General features: G+C 39.9%; 1 protein-coding gene across 1 annotated transcript in view; it reads right to left on the bottom strand.

Moving 5' to 3' along the window:
• mdga2a (MAM domain containing glycosylphosphatidylinositol anchor 2a) overlaps positions 1-24,240 on the bottom strand; it is a 640,034-nt gene that overhangs the window by 111,702 nt on the left and 504,092 nt on the right. Inside the window, exon 10 of the mRNA XM_067991845.1 lies at positions 17,278-17,426. Within this exon, the coding sequence (XP_067847946.1) occupies positions 17,278-17,426 (149 nt within the window). The remainder of the gene's footprint in view (positions 1-17,277; positions 17,427-24,240) is intronic.

Genomic DNA, 24,240 nt, shown 5'->3' with positions numbered 1-24,240 from the left:
AACAGGTACCAGCTACCTTTAAGAGATTTTTCAGCGACAACCTGCCTTTAAGAGATTGGGGCACCCCTGCTGGTGGAAAGTGCGAATTGCATCGAATCCTCGTGTCAATGCTTATTCGGAACGCTGCTTGAAGGTAAGTCCTCAGGCCTCACGAAAGTCTCGTCCTGCCTGCGTGGGGACCATTGGGTGCAGGGTAATATTGGATTGTGCTACCCGCACCCAGTAATAGGCCCTATCCAATTTTTTTCTCTCACAGATTCTTGTTTAAAACCTAACTGCCCGCCCATGTATCTCTTTGACCCTTTTTTCTCTGTTTCCAGTCAGAGGGCAGGCTTTGACCCCAAAGTGCTCCCTGATCACTGATTCACCAATAGGCCTGTCACTAAAAATTGGCTACCTCTCTGCCAACCTTGGGGTATGGTATGCTACTGTCCTCTCAAAATAAATGGTGGTGGACATGCTAGCTATCAAACCTGGGATCAGACAATTGCTCCTTATTATATCAGTTTGAAATAGACTGTGAGGCGTGATATTCCACAAACTGGCCTGTCTGGCTCTAATACATGTCTTCACCGCTTGCAGCCTTTACAGTTAAAACTGGCCAATTCACTTTGTTTTAAAACACAATCTTTAAGTATAACTCAATCCAAAAATCTGTGAAGGAAAAAGAATGATCAAAAATCCTAAAATGTGACCACTCTCATTTCTGATTGGCATGCAATGACATCCATTGGAATGTGTGCATCTGTGGATGTCAGGTGGTGGCTTGGCTGTGATGCCCATTGTGATAAAATAGCCTGCCAACATTGACTGTGTGTCTCAGCTCATGTATGAAGAATGGCCACCTGGGAGAGTATTGGAGAGTGACCCGCACCTGCAGAACTTACTATGCGTCAGTTCCTTTGGAAAAAGGAAGAAAATTAGAGGGAAAATACGCAATGACAAACTTCCAAAGTTTGAAAGCATAAGAGTTTTTTGGAATCATTAAAAAGATATTTGGAAGTTGCCATTTTACTGTTCTACTTTAAGAACAGACATCCACTGCCCAATGAAGAGTTCTGAAGATACCTTTAGAAAGACACTGCACCTAATTTACGGGTACGGTAGCATAGCGGTTATGTTACTGGGCTAGTAATCCAGAGGCCTGGACTAAAATCCAGAGTCATGAGTTCAAATCCTGCCACGGCAGCTGGCGAATTTAAATTCAATTAATTAATTAAATTCAATTAATTAAATAAAAATCTGGAATTAAAATACTAGTATCAGTAATGGTGGCCATGAAACTACCGGATTGTCGTAAAAACCCATCTGGTTCACTAATGTCCTTCAGGGAAGGAAACCTGCCGTCCTTACCTGGTCTGGCCTATATGTGACTCCAGACCCACAGCAATGTGGTTGATTCTTAATTGCCCTCTGAAATGGCATAGCAAACCACTCAGTTGTAAAATCTCGCTACGAAAAGTAACTCCCTTCCTAACAGCACTGTGGGAGAACCGTCACTGCAGCGGTTCAAGAAGGCGGCTCACCACCACCTTCTCGAGGGCAATTAGGGATGGGCAATAAATGCCGGCCTCGTCAGCGACGCCCACATCCCATGAACGAATAATAAAAAAAAAATCCAGTCAGATGACCTGCTGTTCAACCAATGCACACAATCGTAGCCAAGAATGTATATTAACACAGTACAGGCACTTTCAAGTGATACTTGTAATGCTAAGTGAAAGTCAGACATTATCATTTTTTCCCCAGTTTTCTGTGAATGTCAGACTCTTTGTAAGACTTTATTGCTGAGAGCATATGTTGCATTTATGCCCAACACTTGTTACTGGCTCATTATTTAACGGCTCCCTGTCGTGGCTTAACTCACTTAAGGAACAGGTCAATGAGAAACCAGAGGTAGTGGTATTTGAATATAAGTTATTTTCTCAGAAATGAAATGTCGATATTAATCGCAGGCATAATGTGAATCTAGAACAGGACAAATCTAAAAAGATTTCCTTGCTATTACCAGTAATTACTTTGCAGTTCTGGGTATGAACATTAAATCCCATTCAGCCGTTCTTTCAATCCATCTAATCAAAATGATTCTATAAGATTATTTTTATACTTATCCTCATGCAAAATTAGTGAAGAATGACACATGCATGCAAAATAGTTTTGACTGCAATATTGCTCTTCACAATTATGCATGAAGGAATGACAGAGAATTTTCTATTCCGCAAATCTGAAAGGACAGGCCAGTTACCAAGGAATAACTAACAGGGTACAATATATGGAAGGAGTGCATGGATTTTGAACATGAAGATACCTGGATAGTATGAATCTTCCTGTGCCACAAAGCTAATCAAACATTACAGCAGAATAAAATGGTGCCTGTGCAAGTACTAATACCATCACAAATTATTTGTGCAGCTGACTAAATTATTTCAATAATAAATGACTGAAGTTTTAAAAAGGAAAATTTAAAACCATGGACAAGTTTGTCTATTCTACAACAGAGGGCTACTGCTGACAAAACATATTATCAAATGCTTCAACATGTCAATATTCTGTGAATTTTAGTTTGATTTTGAATTTAAAATAGTTTCTCTTTTATGTTGTAGTGAGATTTTCACTAAGTGAAGAATAGGCTGATTGACATCATGGAGGAAGAATTAGTCTGGTCACTAGATGTATAATGGAACCCCAAATACATTCAAAAAGAATGTGTGTTTATAATTTTCATAGCAACCAGAGCATCTCTTCACCCTCTCATCACCCCCCTACCGCAGCCCTGCATTCTGGTTATGCAAATGAAAGTACGTGACAAAAACCTATCATTTGATATACCTACCACTCAGAAGTGGTCTCCAGACTTTTGCTGTAATAAAAAATATGGGAAGGGACACAGATATTCATTTCTAGAGATTTCCAGGACATGTTCAAAGTAATAAAGCTGAGACTAGGAAAGCTCATGGCCATTTTATTATGTGCACACCTTGGGGTTGGGAGGCTGCAATGTGGTTCTTAAAAAGGGAATGTAAAACAAAAGCCAGATTCAGAAAGTAAGAGAAATAGGAGAGTAGTAAGATTACACATATACTGCCAAAGTACAAGACATTTCTGAGGTTTCCTTGCAATTGCATTTTGCAATGAAAATTAATGTCAGCCCCAAAAATATTAATGATGCCGCTTCGGGCTCAAGTGTTTCTCCTTCATTAGTTGAAGTTTCAATTTCCTGTTATCTGCTTTGGGACAGTTTCTGCTTTGGGACAGTTTCTGTGGGATTTTGAAGTTGCACTCCAGCATAAATTGTAAGGCTCGACATTTGGTGGTGGTTGGAGGTTCTTCATGTCCAAAGTAATCCTGATTCCTTCCCAATTCACATTACTGTGCATGACTAGAGATCCCTCCTTAAAAAGTACCTTGACCGAAGACAGGTAAGCTTTGCTGCTGCATCCTGCCAGGCCATTTTCAGTTGGAATAGCAGCATTCAGTATTTTCCTCATAGCCTTGATTTTTGCACTATGTCTTATTAAAGAAATCTATACAATCCTCTCTGGTAGGAGATTGAATAGCAGATGATCATTTAGCAGACAAGGCAAGGCCATATTTCCTCTGAAAGATATTGAATCTCAAATTGATTCCACTCCAGTCTTCCCTCGTCCTCATTCCCAATCTCTATTGCTTGAAACAGATGTAATGTAATTTCCAGTGCTCCTGAAAGTATTTAACAGTTTAGTGATTCTTCAGAATCCATTCTGTGTTTCATCCTATTCTTTCTGCATGTTTGTGTTCAGGAAACTGCTCATTTTAAGGCTAGCTGTTTGTCAACACAGTTGAACCACTGCATGACCCACAGCTTAGAGTGGCAGTTCTTGATGCTCTGAAATCTGGCCCTCCTCAATCATGCTCACTCACACTTAGTCAAAGCTGATATAACGATGTCCAGAAAATCTAATCGGGATATATGCTGACTAGAACGTCCACAACTGAAAGTTGTTGGAAGTTCAATTTTTCTGGGTTAGGTTACTTTAATCTTAGTCCATGCCGTTTCTTGTCTGATATTTCTTTCTTGCAAACCTTTTGCCTTGGCCATGGGCTGTCAGTATCAGCTGCTGGTGACATCACCTTTTATACCTCATCATCGCCACTAGTCATCTGGATTATTAGGCAGGGAAGGTGAAAACACTACATTCAATCAATGATTTCCTATTGCATTTAAGAAAGAACATGCCTCAATTTTTACAACTCAGTTTTTAGAAAGTCTAAACTAGAGGTGTGCATACAATTTCCTGGTTTACAGAGTATAGCTTAAAGGAGATGTCTTCTAGTCTACTATAGGTTAAAGGCCATATCACCTAAGTTAACATAGGTTGAAGGAGATGTCAGCTAGGTTAGTATGGATTTGCTTCTCTGCAGTTTCAGTACATTTTTTACTATAATTCTTGTTTGTTGCAGAACAAAAGTAAAGCATACTTCAAGATGAGGTATTGTTAAAATCACAAGATGGTTTATCCTGATGCCTTGTAAAAATGCTTCAGTATGATTTATCAATGGACACATTTAAGGAGGTGAGAAATAAGAAAAAAACATTATTGCTCTCAAGCGTGCTGGATTTTAAAGAAATTTATTACTTCTGCCTTACAGCAAAGTGTAATTGCAAGTGAAAGAATCTCAGACCTTATTTCAATTTTACAAATTAGAATCAGAAAAACTAATTTGAATATTAGAACTCCAGTGCAAAGTGGATAGTCACCTCCTAGTACATCCTGAATCTACAACATATACTGTATGCATATAAATGCCAATTAAATTCTGAAGCACAAGCTTCCAATCTTTTCATAAGCTAAAAAAGTAGACTTGTGACTTAAAATGTTGCAGCATTTAATTGTCAAGACTGAAGAAATGAGGAGGAAGAGAGTTACTACAGTCTGAATTTAATTTCTATTGTTAGAATCAATAATTTTGCTTGATGTGCACAATTACAGGTTTTGGCAGGTGTTCTAACCCAGGCATCATTCCAGAAATGCAATTTTTTTTCCCCAACGGTTGCTCCTTAGTATAACATGAGATATATTAATTGGTCGGGCACCAAGTAGGATGCTATAAATTGGTCTACGCAGTGCAGTGCCTCAGAATGTTGATCAGAATCAATCCAGGACATTTCAGTATTTAACTCACTCCACACTGCAACATCACTTACTGCAACTTGCATCTCCTCAACATAGTTGCCTAAGTGGTATCTTTGATATTGAATGCATTGAGAATTATGAGTGAAATGTAATAAGCAATCTCCAGATTAAAAGGGGACATAAAGCAAACAAAAAAAAATCTAAGGACACTGGATTAGACACTGGCCTTTCATCTCAGGGATCAAGGCTCAAATCCAGCCTGTTCTGATTTGATGAAAGTCTCTTCTATCTGCTGGCTGTATGGGTCTTATATGAAATGAGGTTGTGCAGTCTCAATCCAGTCTGTAGTGGGCTTGCGCCTACAGCACAAAACTGTCTCTAACTTGGCACTGACTTGGCAATCTCACTGGGGAGAAATTGAAAAAATATTACACGTGCAGTGGGGGTGCTTGTCTAAGGTTGGGGGCTGAGACTTCTTGTTGGGGCAGAGTGGAGGAACTTATTGCAGCTAGCTGTGCTCTATCTGACCCAGGAGTGCTTGATGTTGATGAAGGGTGCCTGAAATGGGGAAGTTCTATTCCCCAAAAATAACATCTCTCACCCTTATGAGGGGACAAAAGTTCTAAAATTGCAAGTCCCCTAGCCTGATACAAGGGCCTTGCCATTGGCTGTTAAATAAGTTAGGTTTGCCTTTGAGACAAGGCTAATAATGCAACCATTTATTTCAAATATCCAGTAGAATGAATAAATCAACCAAGATATGGGATTTGCAGCTGGGAAATGAAAATATCATGTTGATATCAAGGTTGAAGGTTGAAGGGAAGCCAACAAAATAACGTGATCCGTAGTGTAAAAAGTACTGTTGAAAAGTATTACAAGTTCCTGCAGTATCATCTTAATATATTGGCTAGTACCACATGCAGGGAAAAATGCAAAATGAACAACTTGCTTCTAATTCACCCACTAAACCAGAACAGACAATACAACTGCGCGCTAGTAATAATTCAATGTCATTCTTGCATAGGAAGGTAATGTATTCATTCAAGCAGCACAGTAGTCCAACAGAAATGAGTTATTAAAAACATCAATTTTATTTTCAATAAAATGCATTTTCCTCATTAATTTACACTGGCAGAAATATAAAATGCACAATAAATCATTTCTTAAAAAAAAAGTTAAGTTGAATAAAAAATATTTTGTTCATGTGTATTATTTTAAACAAAGCTATTTGTGTTATTGTGTATGCTTGTCCTGGACAAACCAAGCATTATTTAATACACACTGAATTGAGGACGATTCTTAATAGGCTACAGCTGTGACAACATTCATTCTCTTCCTTTGAGTGCGGTCCAGACAGCATAATTCTCTCAAGTTCAAATGTCAGCATCAATTAGGAACATAGGAACAGGAGTAGGCCATTCAGCCCCTCGAGCCTGTTCCACCATTCAATGAGATCATGGCTGATCTGTATCCTAACTCCATCCACCCAGCTTGGCTCCATATCCCTTAATACCCTTGGCTAGCAAAAATCTTTCGATCTCAGATTTAAATATTAATTGAGCTAGCATCTAATGCTTTTTGTGAGAGAGAGTTCCACACTTCTACCACCCTTTGCATGAAGGAGTGTTTCCTAACTTCTCTCCTGCATGGCCTGACTCTGATTTTTAAGGTTATGTCCCCTTGTCCTAGACTCCCCCACCAGCAGAAAAAGTTTCTCTCTATCTACCCTATCAATTCCTTTCAAAATCCTAAAAACCTCAATCAAATCATCCCTAACCCTTCTATATTCCAAGGAACACCAGCCTAGTTTATGTAATCTCTCCTCTTAATTTAACCCTTGGAGCTACCATTGCAGAGAATCTCTCTCCAGGAACTAAATTTACTATACTTGTGAATGCAGAGTTTTTCGGGTTTTCTAACAAGCCAGCATTATTGTAAAGTAATGTTATCAGGCAGGTGGATTAGAGGGTTTCTATTAGAATTTAAGAAAGTGAAGTTCCAGGAATTGAGAAGACCTACTCTCCATTGGTGAAGAAAATAATTTCTTTACCCTACTCATTTTTCAATGAGAATGTAAGGGTCCTTTGTGAAATGAATTTACGAACATACCAAAAAGGCAGGAAAAGAACAGTTGGTTGATCAAGCCTGGTGTGTTCAACAAGGTGCATTCTGATCATCCCACCCCACCCCCCACAGAAAAGTGTTTCCTGGGAAAAGTAAATAACACTCCGACTCTCGTAGGTGATCAAGCAAACCTTGTGACTAGTACCCCAAAATCACCTACTTTCTATACCTCAAGATGTCTTCCACACACAGCTATACCAGAGATAAGACTCATTCCAGCAGTCTGGGCTGGATTTAGTATTATTGATCTCCTTCCATTATAGTATTGCATCATGATGGAAATAAATATCGTAAGATATGCAGTCTTACTTCACAGGAACTAGCGTATTTCCCTACATTGCAATCGTGACTACATTTCAAAAGTACTTAATTGGCTGGAGTGCACTTTGGGAGCCCTGAGGTTGTTCACTCATTTAGACAACCTGATTTTTTATTCTATTTGGTGTTCATCATGGTGAGGGATGTTAGGGAATGGAATTCTTCCCATTTCAAGCACCCAGCATTAATGTCAAGCACTCCAAGGCAGGTATAGCACGGCTAGAGTTAAGCCTCCCCTATCCTGCCCCAACAACATGCCTCAGCCTCAACCTCAAAAGGATACCCCTCCAAACTGCATCGATGTGACATTTTGTCCACTTCTCACAGCAGGCAAGTTGTGATGTCTTTGACTGAAACTGCCAATTAGTTCCATGGTTTTGTGCTGTAGACACTGGATTGAAAGTCCTTGAGAAAGTTCAGAGCAGGAGCAACTGATTAATTCATAATTTAAAGGCTCTTAGTTAGCAAGACAGGCTTAGAGAGTAGGGGCTTTTTACCTTGGAAAAGAATAGATTTCAAGGCGTGTGACTGAGACCTTTAAAATTATGAAGGCATTAGATTCTGTCCACGCAGTTAGGTTACTTAAGTTAGATAGGCAAGGGAGAACTATGGGGCATCAGGACAAATTACGAAAGCATAGAGTTAGGTGAGATGCAAAGAGCTGTCGACTTCTGGAAGAAGTTGGCAATGCGTACGATGAGTACAGATTCGAAGCAAATGTTCAAAAGCTGTGTGTGGAAGACATCTTGAGCTATAGAAAGGAGACTAGGTACTAGTCACAAGGTTTGCTTGATCACTTATGAGAGTCGGAGAGTTACTTACTTTTCCCAGGAAAATGACTTGTGTGTGGGGTGGGGTGGGATGATCAGAATGCACCTTGTTGAACACGCCAGGCTTGATCAACCAACTGTTCTTTTCCTGCCTTTTTGGTATGTTCGTAAATTAATTTCACATAGGACCCTTACAGCTGGCTGAGAGATAAGACTCATTCCAGCGGTCTGGGCTGGATTTAGTATTATTGATCTCCTTCCATTATAGTATTGCATCATGATGGAAATAAATATTGTAAGATATGCAGTCTTACTTCACAGGAACTAGCGTATTTCCCTACATTGCAATCGTGACTACATTTCAAAAGTACTTAATTGGCTGGGGTAATGGACTTTGGGAGCCCTGAGGTTGTGAAAAGTGCTATATAGAATCATAGAATGGTTACAGCACAGAAGGAGCCATTCGGCCCATCGAGTCCGTGCCGACTCTCTGCAAGATCAATCCATCTAGTCCCGCTCCCACACCCTTTCCCTGTAACCCTGCAAATTTTTTCCCTTCAAGTACTTATCCAATTCCCTTTTGAAAGTCATGATTGAATCTGCCTCCACCACCTCCTCAGGCAGTGCAATCCAGGCCATAACCACTCGCTGTGTAAAAAAAGTTTTTCCTAATGTCGCCTTTGGTTTTTTTGCCAATCACCTTCAATCTATGTCCTCTGGTTCTTTACCCTTCCACCAATGGGAACAGTTTCTCTCCATGTACTCTGACTAGACCCTTCATGATTTTGAATACCTCTATCAAATCTCCTCTCAACTTTCTCTGCTCCAAGAAGAACAACCCCAGCTTCTCCAGTCTATCCACATAACTGAAGTCCTTCATCCTTGGAATAATTCTAGTAAATTTCTTTTGCACCCTCTCTCAGGCCTTCAGATCCTTCCTAAAGTGCGGTGCCCAGAATTGGACGCAATTCTCCAGTTGTGGCCAAACCAGAGTTTTATAAAGGTTCACCATAACTTCCTTGCTTTTGTACTCTATGCCTCTATTTATAAAGCCCAGGATCCCGTAAGCTTTTTTAACCACTTTCTCAACCTGCCCTGCCACCTTCAAAATTGTGCACATATACCCTGAGATCTCTCTGTTCCTGCATCCCTTTTAGAATTGTACCCTTTAGTTTATATTGCCTCTCCTCGTTCTTCCTACCAAAATGTATCACTTCGCCCTTCTCTGCGTTAATTTTCATCGGCCACGTGTCCGCCCATTCCACCAGCCGGTCTATGTCCTTTTGAAGTCTATCACTATCCTCCTCAGTGCAATTTCTTTACTTCTTTTTCATATTGCAAGGTTTTTGCAGGGGGACATTGATTTTGTCTCATATATCTCCTTCCGCCCTTTGGCACAAATCCTTTTTGCAAAGATTTTGGAAATGATGACGAGTGCTTTCACTACCTCCTGTCCAACCGCCACCATCAGCATTGTGGGATACACATCAATCTGGGCCTCGGGACCTTTCAAGGGTTGTGCAATAACAGTGTATTTAATGGAGGCATAAATCCAATTAAAATTAACACCTTTACACATTCATCTACCAATACTGCATGTAGGATAGTGTATAATATAATAGGTTAACAGCTTGGCACAAGTAAAGATTATCGTGGGATAGCTAGCATAGAGGGCTACAGTAACGGATAAAGTGTAGAAACCACAGGCGTACATTGAGCATGATTCGGTAGAAAGCTAAAAACATCTGGTGAGAAATAATGAAAAATAGCTTAACAATACAGAAGTCAGTATTAATATCCTTGAATTATGAGAATGTATTCTGTCTGATAGAGGCTAACATATGGTTTAGATTAGGTCATTAGGATTCTGCAGGCCGAAGCTAAACAAGCAGGATGTGTTGTCAGTTTAAGGCAATTTAAAAAGCATCAAAGGATTTATGTAAAGAAGGATGGCTAGTTTGGAGACAACATGTCTGGTTTAAATTGTTATTACCCTGGAAAGAGCGTGATGTTTATAACCATGTAAAACTGTCTTATCGTAAAAGGATTCACAAATGCTATTCTTGTTGATTTTTACAGCAGAATTTGAAAGACTGGCAATGGCAGTTTGGATAAATTAATTGACAAAAGGAAAAAATGTATTTGAAACGTTGGTCGGCTATGGACATAATGTAGATGCCAAATCTGGTACTCCATATTGCACAACAAATCAGTCTTATATAAAAGTAAATGTAGATCTGATACAATGTGGATGAGCTGTAGCGTAAAGCAAGCTTATCATTTCCCAGCAATGGAGCCCCACAACAACCCTGAAATGATAGTCCATTTTCAACCAAGGATTCCGTGTTGTGCAATCTCTTTTGTGACTCATAAGAACATAAAAACATTCTTCTCCTCTTGGTCGTGATTAGCAGTTAACCTAAATCACACACAATATTCCAACACTATGCAACCAGCTCTATCTCCTGATGAGCCTGAAATCCCAACAGTCTGAAACACAAAGCGCAATCCAATTTATCAGTCCCACTTTTGGCAAAACTTGCATAAAGCAAAAACAAAAATAAAATAACTAATTAAACTAAATAAAATAACTAATTAAACTTCAATAAAAAGTTTCCGAGGTTGTTATAGAGCAATCATTTCTATTTTATTTGGAGCTAAGCGGGAAACTAAAAATTATTAGTCCTATAAAATGCTTAGACACCAAGGCGATTTCACAATTGGTGCCAGAATCCTCAGATTTGCTCGAATATAATTACACATGGAGGTGGAGGTATGTGACACATGACTTCACAATGACATTATTACAAAGCAAAAGAAAATATGGAACAGGTTATGAAGTCTATTTCTCCTTAATGGCAACTTCTGCATTAAAAATGTATCATATATTTCAACTCAGAACTGAAAGATCTCCATCACTATAATCCTTAAAGTTCTTTCCCATTTCAACTACACCTCTAGCTATCTTCTGTTTACTATAGATTTATATTTTATGACCTTCCTTTGTCAAAAATATATCAATCTCTTGTTGAATGCAGTTACATTTTTGAGATTTCGCTGAAATATGTTTTCATTTATTCTATATGCTCATTAACATATATTAAACACTGAGAAAAACTCTTTGCTAGTTTATATTTTCCAACTTTTGAAACCATGCACTTATTCTACAGAACCAATTCCACTCAACTGTGTTAGATGTTTACATCATAGTTCCATTGAAATCTTCTGTTCTTTTTTAGTATATTCTTTATTGTACCTCCTTCTGGGGAGTCCTCAGATTAGATCGCAGTTCAGAATCTTTTACTAAAAGTAACTTCTGCACAAACTGTAATTAGTTGTATTACCTTCATTATCAAGGCCAGTCAATAGGAAGGCCAACTCCAACATGACTCTAAATGTCACTTTGAAAACTACTTCCTACAGGCTGAGATAGATGAAGAGTCCATTATTTCCCCTTAAGCTAAAACACTAGACATCTTCTTTATAAACCATTTGCTTGAAATTAGTAACAGAAATTCTAAATACTATTTCCACTTAATATACTCATAACCAAGAAAAATATTTCATCCAGTTGTATTGTCTATAGCAATAACTTCTTTAAAAAAAACTCTGCGTAAGAATTTATTCCACAAATAATAATATAAGAACTACAAGGCAGGCAGTTGCAAAGAACAAGATTAGCAGTCAAGCAAAGTCTGAGATTTGAGCAAAATGGGTTGAGGATTAAGATTACATCCTGAGGTAAGGGATGGAGTTGAAATTCTGGTCATAGACAACCATAATGGAATTATAATGCCTCCCTCCAACTCTTCCATAATCTGCTGTGACATCACATGCCAAAATTACTTCAAATCACGTCTTACCCAGATGCCTAAACTCTGCCCTTGATCTCAGTTTACAAGCAGCATGTAGTCTTTTTCCTCAGCCCACTCTAACCAAATCTCAGACTTTGGCTGCCAATCTCCTTTGCAACTGTCTTTCTATATTTCTTACTCAAGCTCCTGTATTGCTTCTGGTACCATATTTCAGTATGAGTCTCAGTCTATCTTATCTCTTTCTAAATTATCTCAAAATTATTTGCAGTCTTGCAGCTTTCTTTACATTAGCTCTCTCCTTGTTGTCTTGGCCTCGAGCTCTTCTTCGCCTCAATCCAATTTCTCCGTCTGTTCCATTTGATCTATCCACAACTTCATAAGTAATTGATTATCCTTTCACTGAAATCAGTTCCTAAAAAACTCCCTTTTATAAAATATTTAAATAAATAAAACTGTTAACATTTTATTTTATTTTGGTGAGTAAAATACTCAATGTGTGTTTATTCTGCTTATGACCAAGCAGCACTTAGTTTTCAGGTGACTAGAGGGATTTTCTCCTCGGTCTTAACACATTTTGGGGGCTGGATAAGAAATTTTGGTCATGATGTTTTTCTCACTATTTTATTAAATTCTTTCTCTGTAAGAAAATATAAGTATTATTGTATAAAGAGTAGCCCTTGTTCAAAAAGTCTATGTTTCCAAATTATAGTAAGAGGAACATAGAAATGTTTTGTGATTAACGTGGCAATTCTGATCAGCAAGATTATCACTGGAATTACAACCTATGAAATTGTGCATGAGAGCTATTTCTGCAAGCCTCAGGTTTGTAAAGAAACCTTTCGCTAAGCATAGTGCAGCACTGAAATTCTCTCATTAGGAATGGCACGCTCCAAATCACTTCTGTTTACTCTGCTGAGATGCTTTCCTACATTGAAGGTGTTATATAAATGCAAGTTGTTGTTGCTGGGCTCAAGTTGTCACATTTTTCATTCATTTTCTCAGTCAGTCCAGCACTAAAAGTGCTGCTCAGTGAACGCGCACACATTTCATAATAAAACATATAATAAGATTGGCTGTTGGAAATATTGAAGCATGCAGCTGGCCTATTAATATTTTTAGGCTATTGCTGGAACCATTTCTCTATTAGTAGTGTGACTATGTCAGTTATAGTAGCCTCAATTGTATTATCTGATTTAACTAATAGTTTCAGCACTGAATTATGTTTCTAGATAGTTACCATCAGGAAATTGTCTTTAAGTCAATTGCAATTAAGTGGCACAAAACACAATAGAAAGCGACAGAAAGAAAATGCTCCTGAAAGTGTCTCAACCACTAAGTGAGAATCCTTATGAAACAGTTTGCAATTAAGGAAAGTAGATTGAAGCAAAATGATCCCTAGAAATGAGATGGCTATTATGTTCTGATTACTTTTAACTGTTTCTAATTAACAACAACTTGCATTTATATAGCGCCTTTAACGTAGTGAAATGTCCCAAGGCGCTTCACAGGAGTATCATCAGACAAAATTTGACACCGAGCCACATAAAGAGATACAAGGACAGGTGACCAAAAGCTTTGTCAAAGAGGTAGATTGTAAGGGGCGATTTAAAGGAGGAGATAGAGTTAAAGAGATGTAAAGGTTTAGGGAGGGAATTTCAGAGCTTAGGGCCTAGGCAGCTGAAGGCACGGCCATCAAAGGAAGTCAGGGATGTGCAAGAGGCCAGAAGTGGAGCTCAAATTGTCAAGATTGAATTTTAAACAGAGAGATATTTCTTTAGGATTATAAATGTTGTCTTTCTAATATTTATCATTCAAGTCCCTGTATTCATATCTGGGGAATTTATACATACAATTTTGGATAGACTCCTATAAAGTCTGGATGGATATCTGGCATGAAAGGGATTGAATGTCACTGCCACACATATTCTATGGAACACTATACATCTAATCCTATTGGGATCATGGAAATATAGGGCCGCAAAATTGCTTTTAAAATAATGGTCATCCCAACAGCACTCACCATTATTAGTGGCGAAATCGAAGAGCAACTTCCGGCGCCCGCGCAGTCAAAAGTGGAAATCTGAAACTTACTCTTCCTGGTTTGCTGGCAATCTGACAGTTTCGCGTTAAAGGGATATCGCCGGTTGCAATCAATGGACCTGCGCCAACTTGTTTGCCTGCCCAGCTGGAACTAACTAATCTCATCACAAAACAGGTACGCTCAGTTACATCAGGTCTAAACTAACTTTTAATGGCAAGGTAAGTCTTAATGACTGCCAAACAACTTAAAATTAACTTTTAAAAACGTGGGGTCTCATTACTCCTGATTTTAATAGTTTTTGGACATTAAAAAAAAATTACATTTTTCTGTCTCTTTTATCTGAGTCTTTTAATCTTATCCTCTCTTTACTTTGCTTTCTCTATGTCATTTTATAATACCTCATCGGGCATATCTGGGTTTTTATGTTTGCGCGGTTTGTCTATGAACTGCATTTCCTGGTTCTCACAGCGTGGCTTGCTTCGAGCTGATTGGTTGAGGGAATAAATAGAACCTATCGCCTCTCCCCCAGGTCCTTGGTTTCCCGGGAGGTAACGCTGAATTGTTTTCAGCTCACTATTCAAGGAAATTGTTGCACAAAAGCCCGCAGTAAGTTTGTGCGTGGGTATAAATCTATGGAGCGATGAGCACTGCTCATTCGCCGCTCGGAGCAATTTACAGGCCATTATTTGTGGAATAAAGTAGTCAGGTTTGAATAATGTGTACATTCTAGTGTTAAGAGTGATATCCTAGTGTTTTCCCTAATTGCCACCTGGGGTCAAGGAGAAATTTCATATTTTTATTTACTCTGACATTGTGCCTCTGGTTATTCACCTCTCTTGGGGATTAAATCAATTCTGGAGATTCAATAATACATGGAATACTGAGAGCAGCATGCTTGATGGGTTTTTATCGTTTCACACTTTTCTCAGATTCTAATAGCTGGGAAAGTCTAAAATTGCAAAAAGAAAGCACCCCATCTGTATCTGTGGGTTTCTACTAAAAGAAAGAAACATGGAATGCTCCAATACTCCACAGAAAGTTCATATTAAACGTATTAGCAATATTTGCATGAAAACCAGACATTGCATGAAGATCCCTTCAAGCCACAGGACATTTAAATTACGTCTCTACATATTTCAGAGAGCCCTACGATGAATTCTAAATTCCTTTATTAAAAGTCAAAACAAAATAGATGCTAGCTCTATAAAACTGAATGATAATTTTTAAGTTTACCAAAAAATTGGAAAGAAAATAATTTTTAAAATTTTCAAATCTCTAACATTTCTAGAAAGAAAGAATTTGCATTTACAGAGTATCTTCTCAAGCTGAGGACTTCCCAAAGCACTTCATAGGCAATGCAACACCGCTGAAGTGGAATAATTTTTGTAATGTAGGAAATGCGGCTGCCAATTTGCACACAGGAAGGTCCTACTACTAAAAATGAGATAAGTGACCAGATGATCTCTCTTAGTGGTGTTGGTTCAGGGACAAATGTTCACCAGGACTCCCTTGCTCTTTTTCAAAGCCCTTGGATCTTTCACATCCACTCTTTTGTTAGGCAAGGGTATTAAGGGTTATGGAACCAAGTCGGGTAGATGGAGTTAAGATACAGATCAGCCATGATCTAATTGAATGGTGGAACAGGCTCCAGGGGCTGAATGGCGTACTCCTCTTCTGATGTTCCTATGAGAGGGTAGACAGGGCCTCGGTTTAACATCTCATTTGAAAGCATCTCCGACAGTGCGCACTTCCTTAATACTTCACTGAAGTGTCAGCTGACATTATGTGCTCAAGTCTCTGGAGTGGGACTTGAACTTGAACCCATGACCTTCTGACTCAGAGGGGAGAGTGCTACTTCTGAGCCAATACTGACACTTTACATGTCTGAATCTTGTTATGCATATAACTATAGTGAAAGAAAAGCCACAGGTAAATAAGTAGCTTTTTTAATAAAATCCTTCTACGAGCTTTCTGTAAAGCTCTCCCTAACCAGCACCCACTAAGTTAAGTATAACTTTATTTTCTCCCTGCACTGCCCCGACAACAAGCCCCAACTCCATCCTCAAAAGATCTGGCCGACTGTACCACTGTGTATTAACATTTCCCACATCAGCTACCCATGTAGCCCTTGTAAATAGTTTTGTACTGTGGACTTGTATTCACAGGGAAACTGGCTTTCGACCATCTAAACACAGCTTACTTCGAACATTTAACCATCAGTTAGAGAGAAGAATCTGCTTATTGATTGTTTATTATTGCTGTGTTAGGTTTAAAGCCAAGTCTTGAGGTGACAGGATACAGCCCCAGTACACTACAGAACCCAATAAAGAAGCTACCACATTAGCCTCTAGTCGACTGGATCCGGCCACTCTACTCAACTGCAGTCTGAACTCATTTTTCTTACAAAAATGCTTAATGTGCATAATTTCTGTCAGAAAGTGACACATTCATTTGTGTTTTGTGCCAAACCTTCAGCTTTTTTACAAATCTTGCATTTTGTTTTTGGGCCCTATATATCTCAAGATGAAGGGCAATCACTATTAATGACAGCAATTCCATCCAGCGACTGAATCATGCAAAAAAATAATACAAATGGCTGTGAGCAAATATCTTTTGTAAGCCATTACATATATATATATATATATATATATATATAGAGAGAGAGAGAGCTTGTCACAGGCTTCAGAAGCCATTTAAGGAACCTTGCCACAAGTGCAAACAAGGCAATTACAAAGTTAGCTCCCATGCTTAATCCTGTACATCGATTAGTTAAAAAAATAAATCAGTGTATTATTTCTGTGAGTGGCTATTATCAATGTGGTAGTTATTTTATTATAACTATGATTTTATTCATTGTTGAGAGAATAAATAGTCACATTTCTTCTTCAAAAATCTGTTGTGTACTGAAATAATAAATCATGTGTACACATTGAACCTTTAATCTCACTCATGTCGAAGCACTGTCACAGTGAAACTGAACAAATTAGCAGCACACTCAAACAATTCAAGATCCACTGTTCCTTCAAGGGGCAGACTTTGAGGAACAGCAAACATATTCCTGTGGGAGGAGGGAAAAGGCTATTAAATTTTCATACCTGCCTAATCCCCAAACGAAATGCAAGGATACGGTCAACGGCGTTCGGGTTCATCTGAGTCCACTGCAGCATGTAGGAGTACACCCGAGCTCGATTTTGCCAGAGTGGGTTAGGTGTATCATGGTAGAATTCAGGAGGATAAGCTTTACCTGGAAAAACAATATTACAGTTACTGAGCTGCTGAACCATATGCTAAGTGCACAGTGCACCAAAATAGAGCTAAAAGTCCAAAATGTGTTTCACACATGATAAGCATGCGAACACATCATGAGACTCAATAGGATACATAAGACATGGTAATCAGGAAGAGTTGGGTGGCTTTAACATTGGAATGAAATCCATAATGAGTAAGGGTTCATAATGGATGGTAAAAATGTTTCAGTAGGAAGGTACTTATCATTGTTTGAGGTCATATAAAATGGAGTTTAGGAGAAACAGGAATTTCAGAAAATATAATTGAACACAAATTTAACAAGCCTTAAGTGGATTTGATTTATGGAAAGATCATTAGGGAACATAATTAAAATAATTTAGGGACTTGTAATTAACATTAGGGTAACATCACTGAAATACTGAATAAAACATAATTCAAATGTAGCCAAAAAGAATTCTAAAATGGAAATGATTTCATTAAAACAATGTGCAGTAGAATCTTGTAATTGTAAACAATGCAATTACAAATCTCCTATTTTATCAAACTTTTCTCTGGTTCTGGTGAAACCTTTCTTACAGTTAGTAGGAGCTCCAACTTTTCCAAGATAACCACGGTTACTTCAGAAAATCCACATAATTGTAATTCTTTTTTGCATATTCCTTTTAAATCTACAAAGCAGGTTTTGGTCCTTACTGCCCATGTGCAAAGCATCACCTGAGCAGAGCATAGAGAAAAACTGGGCAGGGAGGATCACACATTCATAACACAGCCCATCTGGTTTTCCTTCCATACATTTAAGTGGAAGAATAATTGGACAGGCTCTGTTATGGGAATGCATTTATGCATTTCTTCTCTCTGCAGTCTGTCCAAGTGATGCTTTATACACAGACAGTGAAGACCAAATTCTACTTGTACAAGTCCCAAGGGGTAATTTTCAACATTCACCAACTGGGCAGTAACCTAGTGGAGCAGGTCGCCCACCCTTTATAGGACACGATGGGATGGAAATCAGGCGGTTTCTACAGCAGGTAGGTGATCCACTCCGCTAGGTTACGGCCCAGATGCTGAAGTTGAAAATTCCCCACTTAAACCCTCAGGGGGAGAAAAAAACGGCATCAAAACTGGAGTTGTTGTTTTAACCAAACTTAAGATGACCATGCATAAAAGCATTCAAAGTCAAGCTTTAAAAATATGAAGACTTTCATTTCACCATCTGGCTGGATTCAAAGTGACAGGTGAAAGATCTGTGTTCTAATCTACTGTATTACCAAATCTCTTGTCCTGGCCAATAGTATACTTTCCACATTCTACATAAGCCCTCACAAAATGACCAGTTCTGTTATACTTTGTACCTAAGTCAGTCAAAATGACTGCTATTACGATTATGTTAAATCTGTATTAGCACACTGCACAGATTACCCACTGAAATTCACAAAATGGCAGTCAGCAATGTCTAGACAAATGAAACATGGCCACATACAGGCATATAATAACCACGTGACAGGATAAACAGAAGACCCGTTCTCAAGCTATCAAATTGCTGCACTGAATAATTGTGTAAAGGTAAGAGACAGAGAAGGTGTTGAATATTAATAATTTAGTTTAGAACCTGTTTTGATATTTCTGTATGATTGTCATTATTTACAAGTGAAATCTTGATTTTAATGTAGAGGAAACACAATTAGATGTGGGGAAAATTTCACTAAATGTTGCTGCCAACTTCCATAGATTTACTAAAATGACAACTCACCAGAATTGACCAAATCTGTCAATAAGGTTCCACTGATCCTGCTAATAAAAACTGCTTTTTCCTCCACAGGTTTCTGTAGGGTCAGTGGTAAAAGTTGTGCCTAGCCAGTTCCTTTCCAGTTCTAAAGCAAGATCTTGAAAATCTGACCCATTAAGACATGCTAGAAAGTGATAGGGACATCACACCCCTGGAGGAAGAAAGCAAAACCTGCCTGCTTCAATGACAGCTCCAGTATTTGGATTAGCAAGTGGTCAGCTCAGATGTAGGGTTATGTAATGGTTCTTCATGGCTGCTACTGAGAGTATCGTTAACACATGATTAGCCACATTCCTCCACTATACATCAATGTGACCCTCAGGGAATGCATTCACTAGGTCTGCTGTAGTGTTCGGACAGCTCTGTCAACATTATTGACGATTTGCATCTGTATTAGGTTTGGACCATCCAGGCTGCTTCCACTGGTTTTCTTAAGTCTGTAAAGTTCTAAAACATTTTAACTGCCAAAAATATAACTTCATTGTCAACAAAAGATCAAATGAACTGTCTACAGAAGTTAATAATATTTGTAACTTGTATTCTCTTGAGCATAGGAGATTAAGGGGTGATCTAATTCAGGTGTTTAAGATTATTAATGGATTTGCTGGGTATGGAGAGAAACTATTTACTCTGATGGGGGAGTTCAGAACAAGGGGGCATAACCTTAAAATTCAGGGGTGATGTCAGAAAGCACAAAGGGTAGTGGAAATCTGGAACTCTCCCCCCAAAAAAGCTGATGAGGCTAGATCAATTGAAAATTTCAAAACTGAGATTGATGGATTTTTGTTAGGCAAGGGTATTAAGGGTTACAGAACCAAAGCGGGTAGATAGTGTTAAGATACAGATCAGCCATGATCTAACTGAATGGCGGAACAGCTCGATGGGCTGATTGGCCGACTCGTATGACTATGTTCCTTCCTAATAGGTGGCTTTGGTTTTCCTATGTGATCACTAACTGGCTGAGTTGTCAAGTAAAATCACAATGCTTTAAAACAGAGATGCCATTAGGTTGAAGCCAATATTCGAAGTGACGTGGTTCCTGTTGTGTTACAAGACAGCAGCACAAATCCTGAGATATTACAAGACAGATCCCTTTGCACATACTGATTACCATGAAGCTTTTAAAATCATTTTGACATCCTGTGTACAAAGTACACTCCGTTAACTAGTTAGAAGGGAATAGTATTCCAGTGGATTGTCACCTACTATAATTCTAAATGCATTCATGAGTAATATCTGTACATTTACAGCAGAGCTGTCAAGGCCGGGCAAATTATAAGCATGAGATTTTCATTCACGAGTCAGCCGCATACCCGAGGTATTGCCTCATGTCAAAAACATAAACGCAGCAAGTTGCATCCATCACTCAGGCCACAGGAGGCAACCTTTCTGTGCTTTAGTCTGAGTTCACTCTCTTGTCACTGCTGCTCCAACTCATTGATATCATTTGAGTGAACTCATTGATATCAAGCTTCAGTTATCATTGGAGTGACTGACTCTCATCCCGGTAGCCATTGGTAGAAGTGTTTTCGGCCAATCACCAATCAGAGATCACCCGTAAGTGGTGGTCTCAGATGGGCAAGGATGTGCATTGACTATATATAATAAGCAGTAGCTGGTGCAAAGACCCATCAAAATAAGAATTTTAAGTTAAATCCAAATTCTGGTGGATCTGGTATGAAGTTTATTTCTTTGATAATGTATCTGCAGCTACTCCTGATAATTCAAAGTCAATTTTGCACTAAAGAAATTGAATTAGCCAATAATTTGAATTAAGCAATGTAAATAGCACAACAAAGTAGTACTTTACTACTAAAATAATTAAGTTATCAGACAATTTGAATAAGTGACTCTGAATTAAAAGTAGTATATTTTTATTTATATACCCTATTTGTGTTTTTAGTTTTATCCATGAGCAATAACATAGAATGGATATATGGATTTATACACACTTGCATCTAGCTTGTGTTCATCGTGCATAAAAAGTGTCCGTCATACAAATCCTCATTAGCTCAAATTTCACAATAGTCAATCAAAAACATTTCTTGCACTGTTTTTAAGCTTTTTTCCCTCACAAAGCTTTTTTGAAATCCTCTCAGCCTGAGTTCTGAGGATCTTAAGTTTATCAGCCTGGAAAGGAGGTGTCAGGAATGTGACCGTATAAAAGTATGTAAGATAGTAAACAGCACGGAAAGGGTAAATCTGGAAAATTGCTTTCAACTAAATTGAGAGTACAACATGGTGAAACAGGTTCATGTTAGTAAAAGGGAAATTAAGGACAGATACGAGGAATTTCTTACACACACATGAAATGGACTTTTGAATGGAGTAGTGGAGGTAGAAACCCTGGAACCATTTAAGAAACAATTGGATGCTGCAATCGGAGGTCTGTAGGTCTTCCAGTGTGGATGAACTAAGATGGACAAATAGTCTCCTTCATCTGTAGTTTCCTTGTGATCTTATGATCTTACTTTTCTCCTCTTCCCCTGTGAACTCTTCTGATTTAGATGGTTGTAAGGAATCTGACAACACCAGGTTATAGTCCCACTGTTTTATTTGAAAATCACAAGCTTTCAGAGGCTTTCTCCTTCATCAGGTGAGTGTGGGATTCGGATTCCATGGAAGGTTGCCGCATTTATAATCAGAGAACAATACCTGGTGATTGCAGATAATCTTTCCAACTGCCCGTTGTCAAGGCAATCAAAGATGTTACCTACAGGACCACCGAATACACAAACCGCCAGAACAAAAGACAGACAGAGAGAGAGAGAGAGAGAGAAACATCTGAAAGGAAGAGAAAGACAGAGAATGACCCGTTGTATTAAAAACAGATAACTTTTTTTCGCTGGTGGGGTTACGTGTAGCGTGACATGAACCCAAAATCCCGGTTGAGGCCGTCCTCATGGGTGCGGAACTTGGCTATCAATTTCTGCTCGACGATTTTGCGTTGTCGTGTGTCTCGAAGGCCGCCTTGGAGAATGCTTACCCGAAGATCGGTGGCTGAATGTCCTTGACTGCTGAAGTGTTCCCCGACTGGGAGGGAACCCTCCTGTCTGGCGATTGTTGCGCGGTGTCCGTTCATCCGTTGTCGCAGTGTCTGCATGGTCTCGCCAATGTACCATGCTCCGGGGCATCCTTTCCTGCAACGTATGAGGTAGACAACGTTGGCCGAGTCACAGGAGTATGAACCATGTACCTGGTGGGTGGTGTCCTCTCGTGTGATGGTGGTATCTGTGTCGATGATCTGGCATGTCTTGCAGAGGTTGCCGTGGCAGGGTTGTGTGGTGTCGTGGACGCTGTTCTCCTGAAAGCTGGGTAATTTGCTGCGAACGATGGTCTGTTTGAGGTTGGGTGGCTGCTTGAAGGCGAGTAGTGGAGGCGTGGGGATGGCCTTAGCGAGGTGTTCGTCGTCATCGATGACATGTTGAAGGCTGCGGGGAGACTTCTACTGCCTCCCTAAGATACACAAAGCCAACATACCCGGACGTCCTATCGTATCAGGCAATGGAACCCTGTGTGAGAACCTCTCTGGATACGTCGAGGGCATCCTGAAACCCATCGTACAGGGAACCCCCAGCTTCTGTCGCAACACTACAGACTTCCTACAAAAACTCAGCACCCACGGACCAGTTGAACCAGGAACACTTCTCACCACGATGGACGTCTCGGCACTCTACACCAGTATCCCCCACGATGACGGCATCACTGCAACAGCATCAGTACTCAACACCAACAACAGCCAATCTCCAGACGCCATCCTACAACTCATCTGCTTCATCCTGGATCACAATGTCTTCACCTTCGATAACCAGTTCTTTACCCAAACACACGGAACAGCCATGGGGACCAAATTCGCAGCCCAATACGCCAACATTTTCATGCACAAGTTCGAGCAGGACTTCTTCACTGCACAGGACCTCCAACCAACGCTATACACCAGATACATCAACGACATTTTCTTCCTATGGACCCACGGCGAAGAATCACTGAAGAGACTACACGATAACATCAACAAGTTCCATCCCACCATCAAGCTCACCATGGACTACTCCTCAGAATTGGTTTCTTTCTTGGACACACGAATCTCCAACAAAGACGGGCACCTCAGCACCTCACTCTACCGCAAGCCCACGGACAACCTCACGATGCTCCACTTTTCCAGCTCCCACCCTAACCATGTCAAAGAGGCCATCCCCTATGGACAGGCCCTGCGAATACACAGGATCTGCTCAGACGAGGAGGAACGCGATGGACACCTACAGATGCTGAAAGACGCCCTCCTAAGAACGGGATATGACGCTCGACTCGTCGATCGACAGTTCCGACGGGCCACAGCGAAAAATCGCATAGACCTCCTCAGAAGACAAACACGGGACGCAACCAACAGAGTACCCTTCATCGTCCAGTACTTCCCTGGAGCGGAGAAACTACGCCATGTTCTCCGCAGCCTTCAACATGTCATCGATGACGACGAACACCTCGCTAAGGCCATCCCCACGCCTCCACTACTCGCCTTCAAACAGCCACCCAACCTCAAACAGACCATCGTTCGCAGCAAATTACCCAGCTTTCAGGAGAACAGCGTCCACGACACCACACAACCCTGCCATGGCAACCTCTGCAAGACATGCCAGATCATCGACACAAATACCACCATCACACGAGAGGACACCACCTACCAAGTACGTGGTTCATACTCCTGTGACTCGGCCAACGTTGTCTACCTCATACGTTGCAGGAAAGGATGCCCCGGAGCATGGTACATTGGCGAGACCATGCAGACGCTGCGACAACGGATGAACGGACACCGCGCAACAATCGCCAGACAGGAGGGTTCCCTCCCAGTCGGGGAACACTTCAGCAGTCAAGGACATTCAGCCCCCGATCTTCGGGTAAGCGTTCTCCAAGGCGGCCTTCGAGACACACGACAACGCAAAATAGTCGAGCAGAAATTGATAGCCAAGTTCTGCACCCATGAGGACGGCCTCAACCGGGATCTTGGGTTCATGTCACGCTACACGTA

Source organism: Heptranchias perlo, chromosome 10 (genome assembly GCF_035084215.1).
Source record: "Heptranchias perlo isolate sHepPer1 chromosome 10, sHepPer1.hap1, whole genome shotgun sequence".
In the NCBI taxonomy this organism is placed as follows: domain Eukaryota; kingdom Metazoa; phylum Chordata; class Chondrichthyes; order Hexanchiformes; family Hexanchidae; genus Heptranchias; species Heptranchias perlo.
The sequence above is the reverse complement of the archived record's forward strand: the minus strand, read 5'-3'. Positions and strand labels throughout refer to the sequence as shown.